We start from the raw sequence: 13369 nt of genomic DNA, 5'->3' as shown, positions 1-13369 counted from the left end.
AGTGGAGTGAGGATGAGAAGACGTGATGAGAGAAGTTTGGGTTTCTGGCTATCCGACTTAGTCCTGTGCTTAGTAGGTGTCTAGTAAACCTTTCTAGTATTTTATCCAGTACAAAATTATTTTTAAAGGCAATATATGTAAAAGGTGAGATTCTTACAGTAACATTAGTTTGACCTCTATGCATATAGATAGTATTTTCTATTATATTAAATCTGCAAATTTAAATGTATACCATTTAAAAAGTACCCAGTGTCCAAAATGGCTGAGTTGGCATTGCTGTAGAAACACAAATATTTATATTTTCTGCCTCTTCATTTTAACTTTGCAACCTGATATGTTGCATGTAATTTCTCTTTTTTAAGGAGAGGGGCAATAGTGATGGAAAAGTTGCCTGTTAACATTGGCATTTACAGGGACATAATTAAATGTGGCTTTTCACATCACACATAAATAGGGTAAGGATGCAATTAAATGGCAGCAACATGTGATGGATGTAAGACCTATGTCTTGGCAAAAGCCTTTACCTTCTAGTAACAACCTAAGAATTGGTATTGTTTTTCATGGTCAGGTGGCATTGAGGAGGAGGTGGGAAACAGATTAGAGGGGAAAGAATTGATTGGAGGCATCTGACTAAAGGAATGCAGGTGAAGTTTCCTTTATAGACCAACGTGGTGCAGTCTGTATGCAGTCTTAATGCACTGCATTAGAAATAAGTAAGATAGATTTATTATTGTTGCAACTGTAGCGGTACTTCTAACCAGAGTGCTTCATAAAACAGAGATTTGTTATGTACATAGAGAAGGTGCTAGTAGATGTGGCTCAAGAATATGCAGTGTTTGTACTTGTACACTGCAGGTGGGTTTGTGTTAGCTCTTCACATGAAGATCTTAACAATGCTGACTACTGTCATATATATATATATATATATATCTGGCCACAATAGATAGAAGCTTCCTTCACAAATAGTTCAACCGATCATACTTTTATTTCACCCATTACTGTCCTATCTATGTACCTCACAATCTTTCTACTGTATTTTTCCCTCTTCTCACCTCTGTGAGCCAGGGAAGTACTACTATCCCAGAGAAATGGGGGAACTGAGGCACAGAGAGACCAAGCGACTTGCCCCAAGATCAGACAGGGAGTCTTCCACAGAACAGGGAATTGAACCCAAGTCTACAGAGGCCCAGGCTAGTGCTGTAGCTCCTGGGCTATCCTTTCCTACTAAACAATGATGAGTTCACTACTAGCTATTTCAAGTCTGTCTTAAAGATAGCTTAGCAGAATACAATTTATTTTTGTTTTTGGTAATTTTGATGGATAATATAGATGTTTATTTTTAAACTTTTTTTAAAAACTTTCATAATTGTAGGACATTATGGGGGGCGTCAGTCAAATTAATGACACTTGTTGTGATTCAGAAAGTTAATACTTTTGAGTTAACTGTTAAAATACCATTTGTCAACCTCAAGTGGCAAAATATACAAAGTAAATATCCTTAAATCAAACTCTGATTTCACAAGCAGCATTTGTCTAAGTTTGCCTGTCTGTTAATTTTGATTATCATTGATGGAAATATTTTTTCAGTTTGTGTGTGAGAGTGAAATTGACATTTGCTGATTAAATGCCTTATCCTTACAAGCCTGTTTATAGATCACACTTTATCAAAGGATTTTATAGCAAGTTGCAAATGTTAACCCATTTTAAGGTAGACACTAAATGACTGACCAAGCCTCCCTCAGTTGACAGCTCCAGCTATTTGCCAATACCCAGTGACAGTTGGTTCAGCCCATTAACCCGTGACCCTCTTGTAATTGCCAGTGACTTGACTTTCCCTTGCCCTTGAGGCACTTCGTTACAGGCACTTCCTCATTTTCCCCAAAGGCATAACAATAACCTAGATGTTCTCATCACTTTCCTTTTAATGATTAAAGTTTTCATTCATAGATTGAAAATGACGCCTAATGTTTGTAGTATCACTTTCTTTCCCCACTTATATACTCATATAAATGCTTCAGAAGACCGAAGTGCAAACATTAACCCCTGTGCCCCAAATCCCACAGGTTGTGGGATTTAAACTCTTTATTTTTTCCCCTGGAAAATAATTATTGTTCCTCCAGCCCCTTTCAATCCCCAAAAACTGATTGCCATGTTGACTGAATTATTGGCACTCTGCCTGTGACTCAAAGATCATGAAATGCTGCCATTGCGGCGATAGTCACAGTTCTGGATGGGAAAGCCAGCTAGTATAGTGAAGGAGACCCAGGACTGGCATTACAGAATCTGTTTTGACTCAGCTACAGCCTGATCTTTACTTGTTGTAAATAGACTAAGCCTGAGAGTGCCAGTTTTGCCAGGTTCAGGTGTCTACAGCTTCCACTGAACTAATGCCTTTCTGTATACAATACTTAGCTGATTTTTTTTTTTTAATACTTATGCTTTAAGGAAACCTAAAATTCATTAGCCAGCAAATGATGTGTTTCTAATGCTTACTTTGCAGTAAAATTCAGAAGGAAATGGGAAAGGACCATTTATAAAATCAATATAATTTTCTACTAAAGAAAGGTTGGATGTCACTGTTACATCACTCCATGTCCTGGTTTTGTACTGCAGACTGGCTTTTTCTTTCTGCGTTGACTGACCACATCTGGACCCTGGTCAATAGTTTGAGGACACATCTGGTATTAATCACTTTTATAGACGTGGTTGTATTTATGTAATATTTTATTAGTAAAATGTTCTAGACATTTTTCATTCATTTTCCCTTCTTAAGGACTTACTGGGTTTAATTACTTGAAATTACTTTGTTATAGATGTTTGTTTATATATTTTTGTATTAAATTGTTCAGTAATGACACATTCAAAAAATGTCTGTATTTGATAGCTTTTGCCTTTGATCCATCTTGTTCAGGTCTTCCTTCAACCTCTCCAGTTTGTTCCTTAGTTAAATATTGTTAGGCATTGATTCTGGCAACAGGAAGTGGCTAACTACAGGACTCCTCATATACATGTACACTTCAATCAGACCACTCCTGTGCATGAAGTTCAGCACGTGCACAATCTGGGGGCCGTAGTCTCCTACTTGAAACTCTGGGTGGCTTGATGCTCTAGTCTAGAGTTGGTACAACAGGCATATTTGAAATCCCAGGTGATATTATGTGTAGTTAGAAGTGTGGTCTGTGCACAGAATTGAGATGGAAGAATTCCAGGCTTTGGCTCTGGTTCCGACTTTGTGCCCTTGGGCAAGTCACTTAATCTTTCAGCCATACTTATCACACTTGGGAATAGGTGTAACAGTGTACATAGATGCATATTTTATCAGTGCATGACACTTACCACAAAGTGTCATCTGAGAACCGGTTTACTTGATATTGTAGCAACAGAGAAATAGTGTGGAATCTGTGTGGTAGGGTTGGATAAATATTGACTTAATAGTTATTGCCACTGTACATCAAACATGTGCAGGATGTGGTGTGGCATAATGACTTGATTGGTGAGAGTTTGGGAAGACTGCATCTCTGGCAGATACTAAAATTGTGGGTCATTCCAGTCATCACAAATAATGTAATGGTGTAACCATTTCCCCCCTGCAATCTTTTCTTTTAATTATTTACATAGTAAAACTAAATTGATATTCAAGTCTGGATACTCAAGTGAATTTCCACTAAAGTGCCCCAGAGAACAGTTTCACAATGTGGTCGAGGGAAGTGCAGTTAATAGCTCTTTTTTGGTGATGTGGGGGAGCCCTGATGTTGCTATCTGAAAACAGGACTAAGAACTCCCTTTAATGCTCTTGGGAGACACAAGTCTTGAATTGAACGTCCTAACATTTGTCTTTCTAGATTCCCTGCAGTAGGGAAGAGGCTTACTTAGGATAGAATCTTTTGAGCACATGATGAGAATTGTGGGGAGCTCCTACAACTCCTGTATGCCCAGAGAAAGGAGGTCAGACCTATTGGGATGACTGATGTACTCACATTTGTCTCTCTCTCTTTCTTCTCCAAAGATAGAGGGTGGAAAAGTCTTGCGAAAATTAAAAGGAAGAACAAAGGAGGAATGCCTGATTCTTGTGCAGATTGCAGCATACCTGAATGCCCCCAAGACAGAGTCAGCCCAAGATTCCAAAAAATGGATGTCCATAACTTACGATATAGTGAGTTTCCTTTATTTTTTGCAAGAGTGCTTTTCAAAAGCATGAACAATAATTTACTTGCCTTAGTAGCTGAGTTAATACATATTCACTTTTATTTCCTATTTCTGTGGGGGTTTTTTTGTTTTTTTTTTTTTCTTCTCCTCTTCTCTCCCTCCCCTCCCCCCCCCTTGTAACCTTAATTAACCTTAATGGTATGATGGAAATACTCTTTGGTTGTATTGTGTTTAAGGGTGTATCCTTTGGGACACTATTCATTAAAGAGAATCCATCCCTTATATGTGGAAGAATCAATCCCAATGTTCATTTCAGAACAAGTTTGTTTTGGTTTCCCAATCATGGTGACAGTGTAATTGGCTCTTTTCTGCCTTTCTCTCATTTGTCCCCATCTGATCATATTTAGTCACAGGGTTTCATTTGCTACCTACTTGCAAAGAATGTGCAGATCTGCCTTTCCACCCTACTCTCTCTTCATCAGAGTCTGGTTGATTCTCTGATATCTCTTCTGGGATGTTATGCTGCCAACGTAAACTTAACATGTTAAATACTGAATGCCGTCTCTTCTCAGACTCTTCCCCCTCCTCCTTTTACTCACGGTTTGCTATTCCACTCTCCTTCCTGTCCCTCAGTATTCAAAGATGCTTCCATTGTTTACTTCTGTCCTTTCCTCCCTGTCGCCCCAGTTTCCCCTCCCCCCAATGCTGTATCCTGCTGGTGTATTCTTTCCAATACATCTCAAAAATCTATTTTCTCTTTCTGTTCTCTTTGCTTGTCGTTGCTTTTAAAATCCTTCACAACTTATCTTGTTCTCTGCTTCCTCTGTCGTCTTCTGGTCCGCACTTGCCCCCTTTACTTCATCCTACACCACAGATAACAATCCCTTCACATTCTTCACTCTTGCCAGTGGCTTCTTCCATGAATCATTTCTCCCTCTTGTTCCTCCCTGCCCTTCCCGCCCCCCCACCTTGAATTCTCTCCTTCACCTGGTCTTTTCTGCATTCACATTCTCTTCAAAGTCCCTCCTTAGCACATTTTGTACAAAAGGTCTCAACTCTAGTTCTCTTCCCCCAAAGAAATGTTGACTGCCCAAGCTACCACACCATGGCAAAAAAAAAAAAAAAAACCCTCCTAGAAAATATCATGGAACCTGTGTGTGCAACTCACTCAGAAGTTGGAATATCTTACTACCTGTTGCTGGGTTTTTTTTCTTCTTAACTTTTACCTATTCATTTTGTGTTGAAACACAAAGTTCTTTGGGGCCACACTCTTGTGTCTCACTATTCTATGGAGTGTCTAGCACACTGTTGTTGGTGCTGTCAAAATAATAGCTGAGGTATTGGCCAAGGATAAATCTGAGTCAGTTGGGGAATGCATAAAGCCTATTCAAATGAATATAAATTGCACTTGTAGATAAGAGAAAGCACAAGTAATTTAATAAGCTTAAAGATTTGCCAATAAAGATGTATGCACTATGTAGCTTCCATAGGCTGTGAGCATGCTCCTTGCATTCCTCCACCCCTCCTCCAAACTCCCTGGGTGCCACCCTCCCACTCTTCTCTATTGCAGGGGCTCCCACCAACTCCTCACATTTACTTCCTCACACCATGGGCTCTGTCTCCATCACCAATACCATTGACCCTGATTATCCCCCCCCCCCCCCCCCGAGCAGAGACTCTGTGGCTCCTCCTTACTCTCCCCACCACCCTTGGAGAATACTCCATCCCCTTCCCCATATCTCCCCTCTTTCCCCTTCCCCCACTCTTCTCTGGGTTCTTGCATTCCCCATCACCACCACTCACCCCCAGTCCTCTCTGGGTCCCTGTTTCCCCACCACTACTGCCCCTTCACCACTACAAACTCTCCCCCTGAGGCTTTCTTATTTCTGTTAGTCTGGGGTACAGGCAGTCTCCTCACACAGCAAGCCAAGTTGCTGCCCCTGTTATGCATAGGTTGCAGAGAGATCTCTCTGCCTGCAGTACCGGGTAGTCAGTGGGCCCTGATATTCCTGTGAATCAGGCTTTTCCAGTAGTCTGATTTGCACCAAAATCAGTGTGGTTGTGCCCACAGATGCCTTGAATATGCTCCGAAATATTGGACTGATCAGATGTGGCATTCAAAATCTATCTCATTACAGCCAAACAGATGCCATTGAGTTGAATGTAATGCCTCTTTGCGTGGCCAAAAACCCAGAACTATTTCATTTAGACCTTGCCCGAGAAACTATATTTGTATAACTTTAACCTGCTTAATTGCACAATTAAAAAAATTAATCGTGATTAATCGTGCAATTAATCTCACTGTTAAACAATAGAATACCATTTATTTAAATATTTTTTGATGTTTTCTACATTTTCAGATATATTTATTTCAATTACAACACAATACAAAGTGTACAGTGCTCACTTTATATTTATTTTTGATTACAAGTATTTGCACTGTAAAAAAACAAAAGAATTTTTCTATTCACTTAATACAAGTACTGTAGTGCAATCTCTTTATCATGAAAGTTGAACTTACAAATGTAGAATTATGTACAAAAGAAACTGCATTCAAAAATAAAACCATGTAAAATTGTACAGCCTGCAAGTTCACTCAGTCCTACTTCTTGTTCAGCCAATCACTCAGACAAACACGTTTCTTGTTTACAATGTTACCTGAAAGTGAGAACAGGCATTCTCATGGCACTGTTGTAGCCAGCATTGCAAGATATTTACATGCCAGTTGTGCTAAAGATTCATATGTCCCTTCATGCTTCAACCACCATTCCAGGGGACATGCGTCCATGCTTATGACGGGTTCTGCTGGATAACAATCCAAAGCAGAGCGGACCGACGCATGTTCATTTTCATTATCTCAGATGCCACCAGCAGAAGGTTGATTTTATTTATTTATTTTATTTATTTATTTTTGATGGTTCAGGTTCTGTAGCTTTTGCATCGGAGTGTTGCTCTTTTAAGACTTCTGAAAGCATGCTCCACACCTCGTCCCTCTCAGATTTTAGAAGGCACTTTAGATTCTTAAACCTTGGGTCGAGTGCTGTAGCTATTTTTAGAAATCTCACATTGGTATCATCTTTGCGTTTTGTGAATTCTGCAGTGAATGTGTTCTTGAAATGAACAACATGTGCTGGGTCATCACCTGAGACTGCTAAAACATGAAATATATGGCAGAATGCAGGTAAAACAGAGCAGAGGACATACAATTCTCCCCCAAGGAGTTCAATCACAAATTTAATTAACCCATTATTTTTTTAATGAGTGTCATCAGCATGGAAGCATGTCCCCTGGAATGGTGGCCAAAGCATGAAGGGGCATACCAATGTTTAGCATATTTGGCATGTAAATACCTTGCTATGCCAGCTACAAAAGTGCCATGCAAATATACATGTTCTCACTTTCTGATAACACGGTAAACAAGAAGAGGGCAGCATTATCTCCTGTAAATGTAAACAAACTTCTTTGTCTTAGCGATTGGCTGAACAAGTAGGACTGACTGGATTTGTAGGCTCTGAAGTTTTACATTGTTTTGTTTTTGAGTTATGTAGTTATGAAACAAAGCAGTTATGTAACAAGTTCTACATTTGTAAGTTGCACTTTCACAACAGATTGCACTACATATTGTATGAGTTGAACTGAAATACTATTTTATCATTTTTACAGTGCAAATATTTGTAATCAAAAATATACACTTTGATCTCAATTACAACACAGAATATAATATATAAAAAAATGTAGAAAAACCTCCAAAATTTAATAAATTTTAATGGTATTCTATTAAACAGGATTAATCACGATTAATTTTTTTGAGTTAATCGCGTGAGTTAACAGTAATTAATTGACAGCCCTATTTTTTTAGTACTATTTTCAGAAAATCCCAAACATGATGATTAGGGAAGCTCTTCAGACATGACACAATAGGACTGGAAAAGAATTCTTTTAACTTATCTGCTTGAAAAAGTTAAGTTTCATTCAGCTGTTCTTATTAGTATGCTCCAGACAGTTCCATAAGAAAGAAATCATTCATGTGTAACACAGTGGAAAGAACTGAGATTTTTACAACTCCAAAAAAAAAAAAAAAAAAAAAAAATTGCAATCCATCATGTCTACGTTTTTGGATGTTAACGTTTCCTTCATGTGTTTTCCAGCTGCCTGGCTGCTTTGTAGTTCTAATATGCACCTTTCATTTAATTTTAGGTTCTGCTTTGGTATTGCTGACTCAAACCACAGAAGCCCAAAGAAGGGGGGAAGTGGAATAAAATACTCAATTATCAAGTGCCAGAGGAAAATATCAAACTGTCCAATGAAAACTACTGTTACTGAGGTGTAGATTGCTCCTGCAGTGTATAAATGAGTGTGTGCAAAAAAAGCTGTGCACCAAAAGCCTACCAATCCTAGTATTTGCCAGGTTTCTTCACTGAGAAGAACATCAAACTAAAAACCTTAACTCTTGCTTTTAAGAAAAACAAATCAACAACAACAAAAAAACAGGAAAAGAGTCAGCAAGGATTCACAATGTTTCTGTCTTGTTTTGGCCCAGTCACCAGAATATTATGGGAATTGTATCTGATGGCGTAGATTACATTTTTCCTTTTCATCATGGAAGTTATAGTGATTTTAGACTTTGTCTCTGCAATATCAAATGATTAAGACACATGCTGAAAGTTACTTTTTTTTTTTTTTTTGGCTGACATAACTTTGATGTGACTTTTAAAAAGAAAAAAAAACAAAGAAAAAACATGGTTTCATTCCCTTTTTAAGTCTTTGTGGGGATGCTCCTGGAAAGGTATGAAAAAGAAAATCCGCTTTTTGGTGGGGGACCCGAAATCTTATAAGAATGCCCAGAAGGGGTTTAATATTTCAAGCCAGGACCCGTTGGCTATTGGTGGGTCTTGCCTTACTATTCAGTTTAATGTTGTTCATGTACCTGCTTGAGTGTGCTCCCCAAACAGATGGCAATGGATCTCTGCCTGGCGTTGTAGGGGAGAACTTGGGTAAAGAATATTACCAAGCTCTTCTACAGGAACAAGAGGAACACTATCAAACCCGGGCTACTAGTCTGAAGCGTCAGATTGCTCAGCTAAAACAAGAGCTTCAGGAAATGAGCGATAAGCTGAAATTGCTGCAGGAAAAAAAGAGCCCAAGAGTCAATGGCATGGGCTACCAAGGCACCAAAGAACAAGCATCCAATGATCTCCTAGAGTTTCTTCATTCCCAAATTGACAAGGCTGAGGTGAGCATCGGGGCCAAGCTACCTAGTGAATATGGTGTCGTTCCTTTTGAAAGCTTTACCTCCATGAAAGTGTTCCAGTTAGAGATGGGGCTCACTCGACACCCAGAGGAGAAACCTGTTAGAAAGGATAAGCGAGATGAGTTGGTGGAAGTTATTGAGGCTGGCCTAGAGGTAATCAATAATCCAGATGAAGAAGATGGACAAGATGATGATGATGATGAAGGAATAGGAGAGAGACCGCTCTATAATGAAAATGATTTCATAGAAGGTACTGTAAAAGCTTATTTAATAATTTACGCATTTCCCAATCAGCTGCACAGAATGTCATCATACACCATGAATAATTGCAAAGGAATTTATGGTTGTAAAACAAAATTGATAGCTTTTTTTCATGTCTTTATAGTTTTGATATCTACTCTAATATGTAGTACTTTTGCTGCACTAAGAAAAACCTTAGACCTGGTTTGCCTGTTGTAGTAGAATCTGTTGCTTCATAATATTGCACAATACCATGCATTGATGGGGGGAAAAAGTAATAATTTCAGTGGAGATATTTTACTATAGCAAGCAGACAAAACAAGCTGTGCCCGTTTGAATTTTAACAGTTGGATATCCCATGGTTGACGATCATTTTGCATATGTTGTGCTGATGTAGATATAAAATGGTACCTAATACTGAAGAGGAGCTTTCAAAGGCACATAGGGCAGTTAGGTGCCCGGCTCCCTTTGAAGGTCATAAGACTTGATTGCCTAGCTTCCCTTTCTGCCTTTGAAAATCTCCATTTAACTTTGTCCCTTTGTATCCGTTATGACTAGATAACTGTAAACCTCAGGTAGGTGGAGAGGTCTATATTAATGTCACATTGCAAACTAGTTGCCAATATTTAAAACGTTGGCACATGCACCTGTGTTGGGGGGGGGGGAAGAGTGGTATTTATAGAGTAACTTACCTTTGTTAGAGTATTTGGTTGCTGAGTATCTATGGGTAGATCTTCAGGTGGCATAAAATAGCACAGCTCTATTAGTCAATGAATCTATGCAGAGTTAAACCCGCTCAGGATCTGGTCCCTGATGTGCAAAACCTGAAACCAGATTACTCAAACATATGACTTTTAAAATGCTGGCATTATTAAATTTGTTAAATTCTCAGAAACCCAGGGGTAGGGGAGAGAAGATGAATGTTGTTTCAGCTACAAGACACTGAAGCAATGATATATGAACATTGCTTTCTCAAGGCTGATATACTGAAAAGGTACAGTGGCCACTATTTCTCTAGAACTCAGTCTTGAAGGTACTCTATACTAAAATGTAATTTTCATGGAAATATTAAGATTTTTTTTTATACAGGCTTACAGTATTAAATGCAGTACATATTGCCAGAAAAAGTCAGAAGTGAATAATGCTTTAGAGCTAATTCTTGTATTTTCAAGCACACCAAAATCTGAGTAGTGATGTATGATGCATAGTTAAGCAAATACATACATGAGAATGCTACACAGTTGTTGAAAGAGTTAACTTTTTTTAGTCAGATGACTTAATCAGCTCCAAAACGAATCTGCTTCTCACTAATGGAATAGTGCAGTGGTGTTTTGCCTTACCAGTACTCTATTGAAACTTCCAAGTAAAGTTCCTTTGTTATCTTGTTGGGGGGCGGAGTGGAAATGCATCTAAAGTATAGCTCTAAAGCCGGGCAATGCAGCATTGGACTTTAAAGTTTTTCACCTGAAAGCATGTTTTAATTTGCCTAGAGACATTCTCACAATGTCATTTTACAGTTCTGTTTTTCTTTTAAATTACTATAATGTGTGCAGCGGCTTTCCTCTAATACATATAGTGTGCACTTCAGTGGGTCTTTGTAGCTTTTCTGTTAGCCACTTCTAATGACTATAGCGGGGTGGGCAAACTTTTTGGCCTGAGGGCCACATCAGGTTTCTGAAATTGTATGGAGGGCCGGCTGTGCCTCCCCAAACAGCCAGGTGTGGCCTGACACCCCCCCCCCGCTTCTTGCCCCCGACGGCCCCCTGGGACTCCTGCCCCTCCACCCCGTCCCCTGACCACCCCGGACCCTCCGCCCCTGACTGCCCCCCGGGACCCTTGTCCCCATTCAACCCCCCTGTTCCCCAACCTCTGACTGCTCTGACCCCTATCCACCCCCCCTGCTCCGAACTCCCCTACCCTCTATCCACCCCCCCACCCCCCTCCCCGCTCACTGGCCCCTTACCGCAGTGGCTGGCGGTGCTACAGCCGCGCTGCCCAGAGCACCAGGACAGGCAGCCATGCCACTGCGCAGCACAGAGCACCAGGTCAGGCTGCGGTTCTGCAGCTGCGCTGCCGCCCAGAGCATTGCGCTGGCGGCGCAGGGAGCTGAGACTGCGCGGGAGGGGGAACAGCAGGGGAGGGGCTGGGGGCTAGCAGCTCAGGGGCCGGGCAGGAGGGTCCCGCGGGCCAGATGTGCCCCGCGGGCTGTAGGTTGCCCACCTCTGGACTATAGGCCTCTGAGAAAGCAAGTAGACATAGTGCCTTATGAAACAAAGTTCTACTCCTCCCTTCACCTCTTTACCCTAGATAAATTGACAATTAGTTCCTAAAGAACATCTTTCTCTTTGGAAATTGAACTCATTCCCTCTGTGGTCAAGACAGTGTTTTATGACTTGGATTACAGGAATCACATAACCATTATTCAGTACTTAAATGAAAATATTTTTGTGCTGTAGGTCATTAGGGTATGTTAGTTACTAGCCACAGTAATGTAACACTGTTTCCTTTCAACCAGAGATTGTACCTATACAAGTCACCCTATGCATGTGAAAATAGCATTGGCGGACTTGAGAAACTTTTTGGCCAGCTGAAGAGAAATTTTCTTTGAGCATTAACTATTTTGACTTCAAATTTCAGAACTAAACCTTTCATTTTTAATGTTTTGTCCCTTTCAAGGACTTCAGTGTTTTACTTTATAACTTGTCATTTTGTTGATGGAAGCCCGGTTAGAAAGCTGCTGCCATTATATTTGGGAAATACAGTGCTCCCTTATAACCGCTTAAGCCTGAGCGCTTACGATGGATGTCAGACCTCATTGTCCCTGTCCTAAAATAACAGTAAATGCATTTGTCACTGTTCCTGTCCTAAAATAATAATAAATGCTCGTAATGTCTGTCTAGAAATTGTATCCCAATAACAAGGTTTCTCTGCGAAGCTTTTAATCACTTTATTTAAATTGGCTTTAATGGACTGTTTCTGTATTGACAAATATTTTGGCACCTAAACTGATGTATCATCATCAACGGTTGAACTCCAATCTAAGATTCTAATGAGATATTTAGAACCAGAAACAAATTTAAGCAGATTGGGCCAGATGACTGGGAAACTGATATTTGATAGTATGGAAGATCTGAAAACAATAGAATTGATTACTTTAAGTTTAAGGGAAACCGAATGGCTTTGTATTGTCTATTTTAGCCCCATTGAGTTACTAAGATTTAGTAGACAGACTGAATTTAAAGAAAAACCTAATTTTACAAGCATAATTATACCAAAATGACACAAACAAAATAGGAAAAAAGGCATTTTACTGTGGAGTAAGTGTCCACACAGGGAGTTTATAGTGGTATAACTTCCTGTGTAGACAAGACCTTCTTTAGTAAGTATCTAAACTTTTTTCTAAACTTCTGTTTATGAAGTATCACTTCATTTTTATTTTTGAGCTGTGCTTTCTCTTGTGTGCTTCCGGATATGTACATACTGGACATTTAATTTTTAAATATTTGCTCAGGTCTCTTTTTAATAAGGCTTCAAAGTCTCACGCAGACCATTGCCATCTCCCTTACTATCCTCTTTTCTTTCCCCTCACCCCTTGAACTTGCACTGAATTTTTTTTCCAACCTAGCTTTTTTTAATCTGAGGTACAGTGGTACATAATCAAGAAATGAAAACAATCATAATGTTATACATCTGCGAAATCTCAGTTCCTGTTAAATCTTGGGGCATATCTAC

The 13369-nt window shown here is 39.6% G+C and overlaps 1 protein-coding gene across 2 annotated transcripts in view; it reads left to right on the top strand.

Moving 5' to 3' along the window:
* The window catches only part of CSGALNACT2 (chondroitin sulfate N-acetylgalactosaminyltransferase 2), a 52918-nt gene that overhangs the window by 21028 nt on the left and 18521 nt on the right, over positions 1–13369 (top strand). Inside the window, exons 1-3 of one of the 2 annotated variants that reach the window (XM_065407351.1) lie at positions 2662–2681; positions 4007–4153; positions 8344–9647. In XM_065407351.1, coding sequence (XP_065263423.1) covers positions 8984–9647 — 664 coding nt within the window. In that variant the 5' untranslated portion in view covers positions 2662–2681; positions 4007–4153; positions 8344–8983. Of the gene's footprint in view, positions 1–2661; positions 2682–4006; positions 4154–8343; positions 9648–13369 lie in introns of those variants that run through there. The other variant, XM_065407352.1, reaches the window with a different exon arrangement.

This window comes from Emys orbicularis, chromosome 7 (genome assembly GCF_028017835.1).
Source record: "Emys orbicularis isolate rEmyOrb1 chromosome 7, rEmyOrb1.hap1, whole genome shotgun sequence".
NCBI classification, from domain to species: Eukaryota; Metazoa; Chordata; order Testudines; family Emydidae; genus Emys; species Emys orbicularis.
This window is presented reverse-complemented; position numbering and strand designations above follow the sequence as displayed.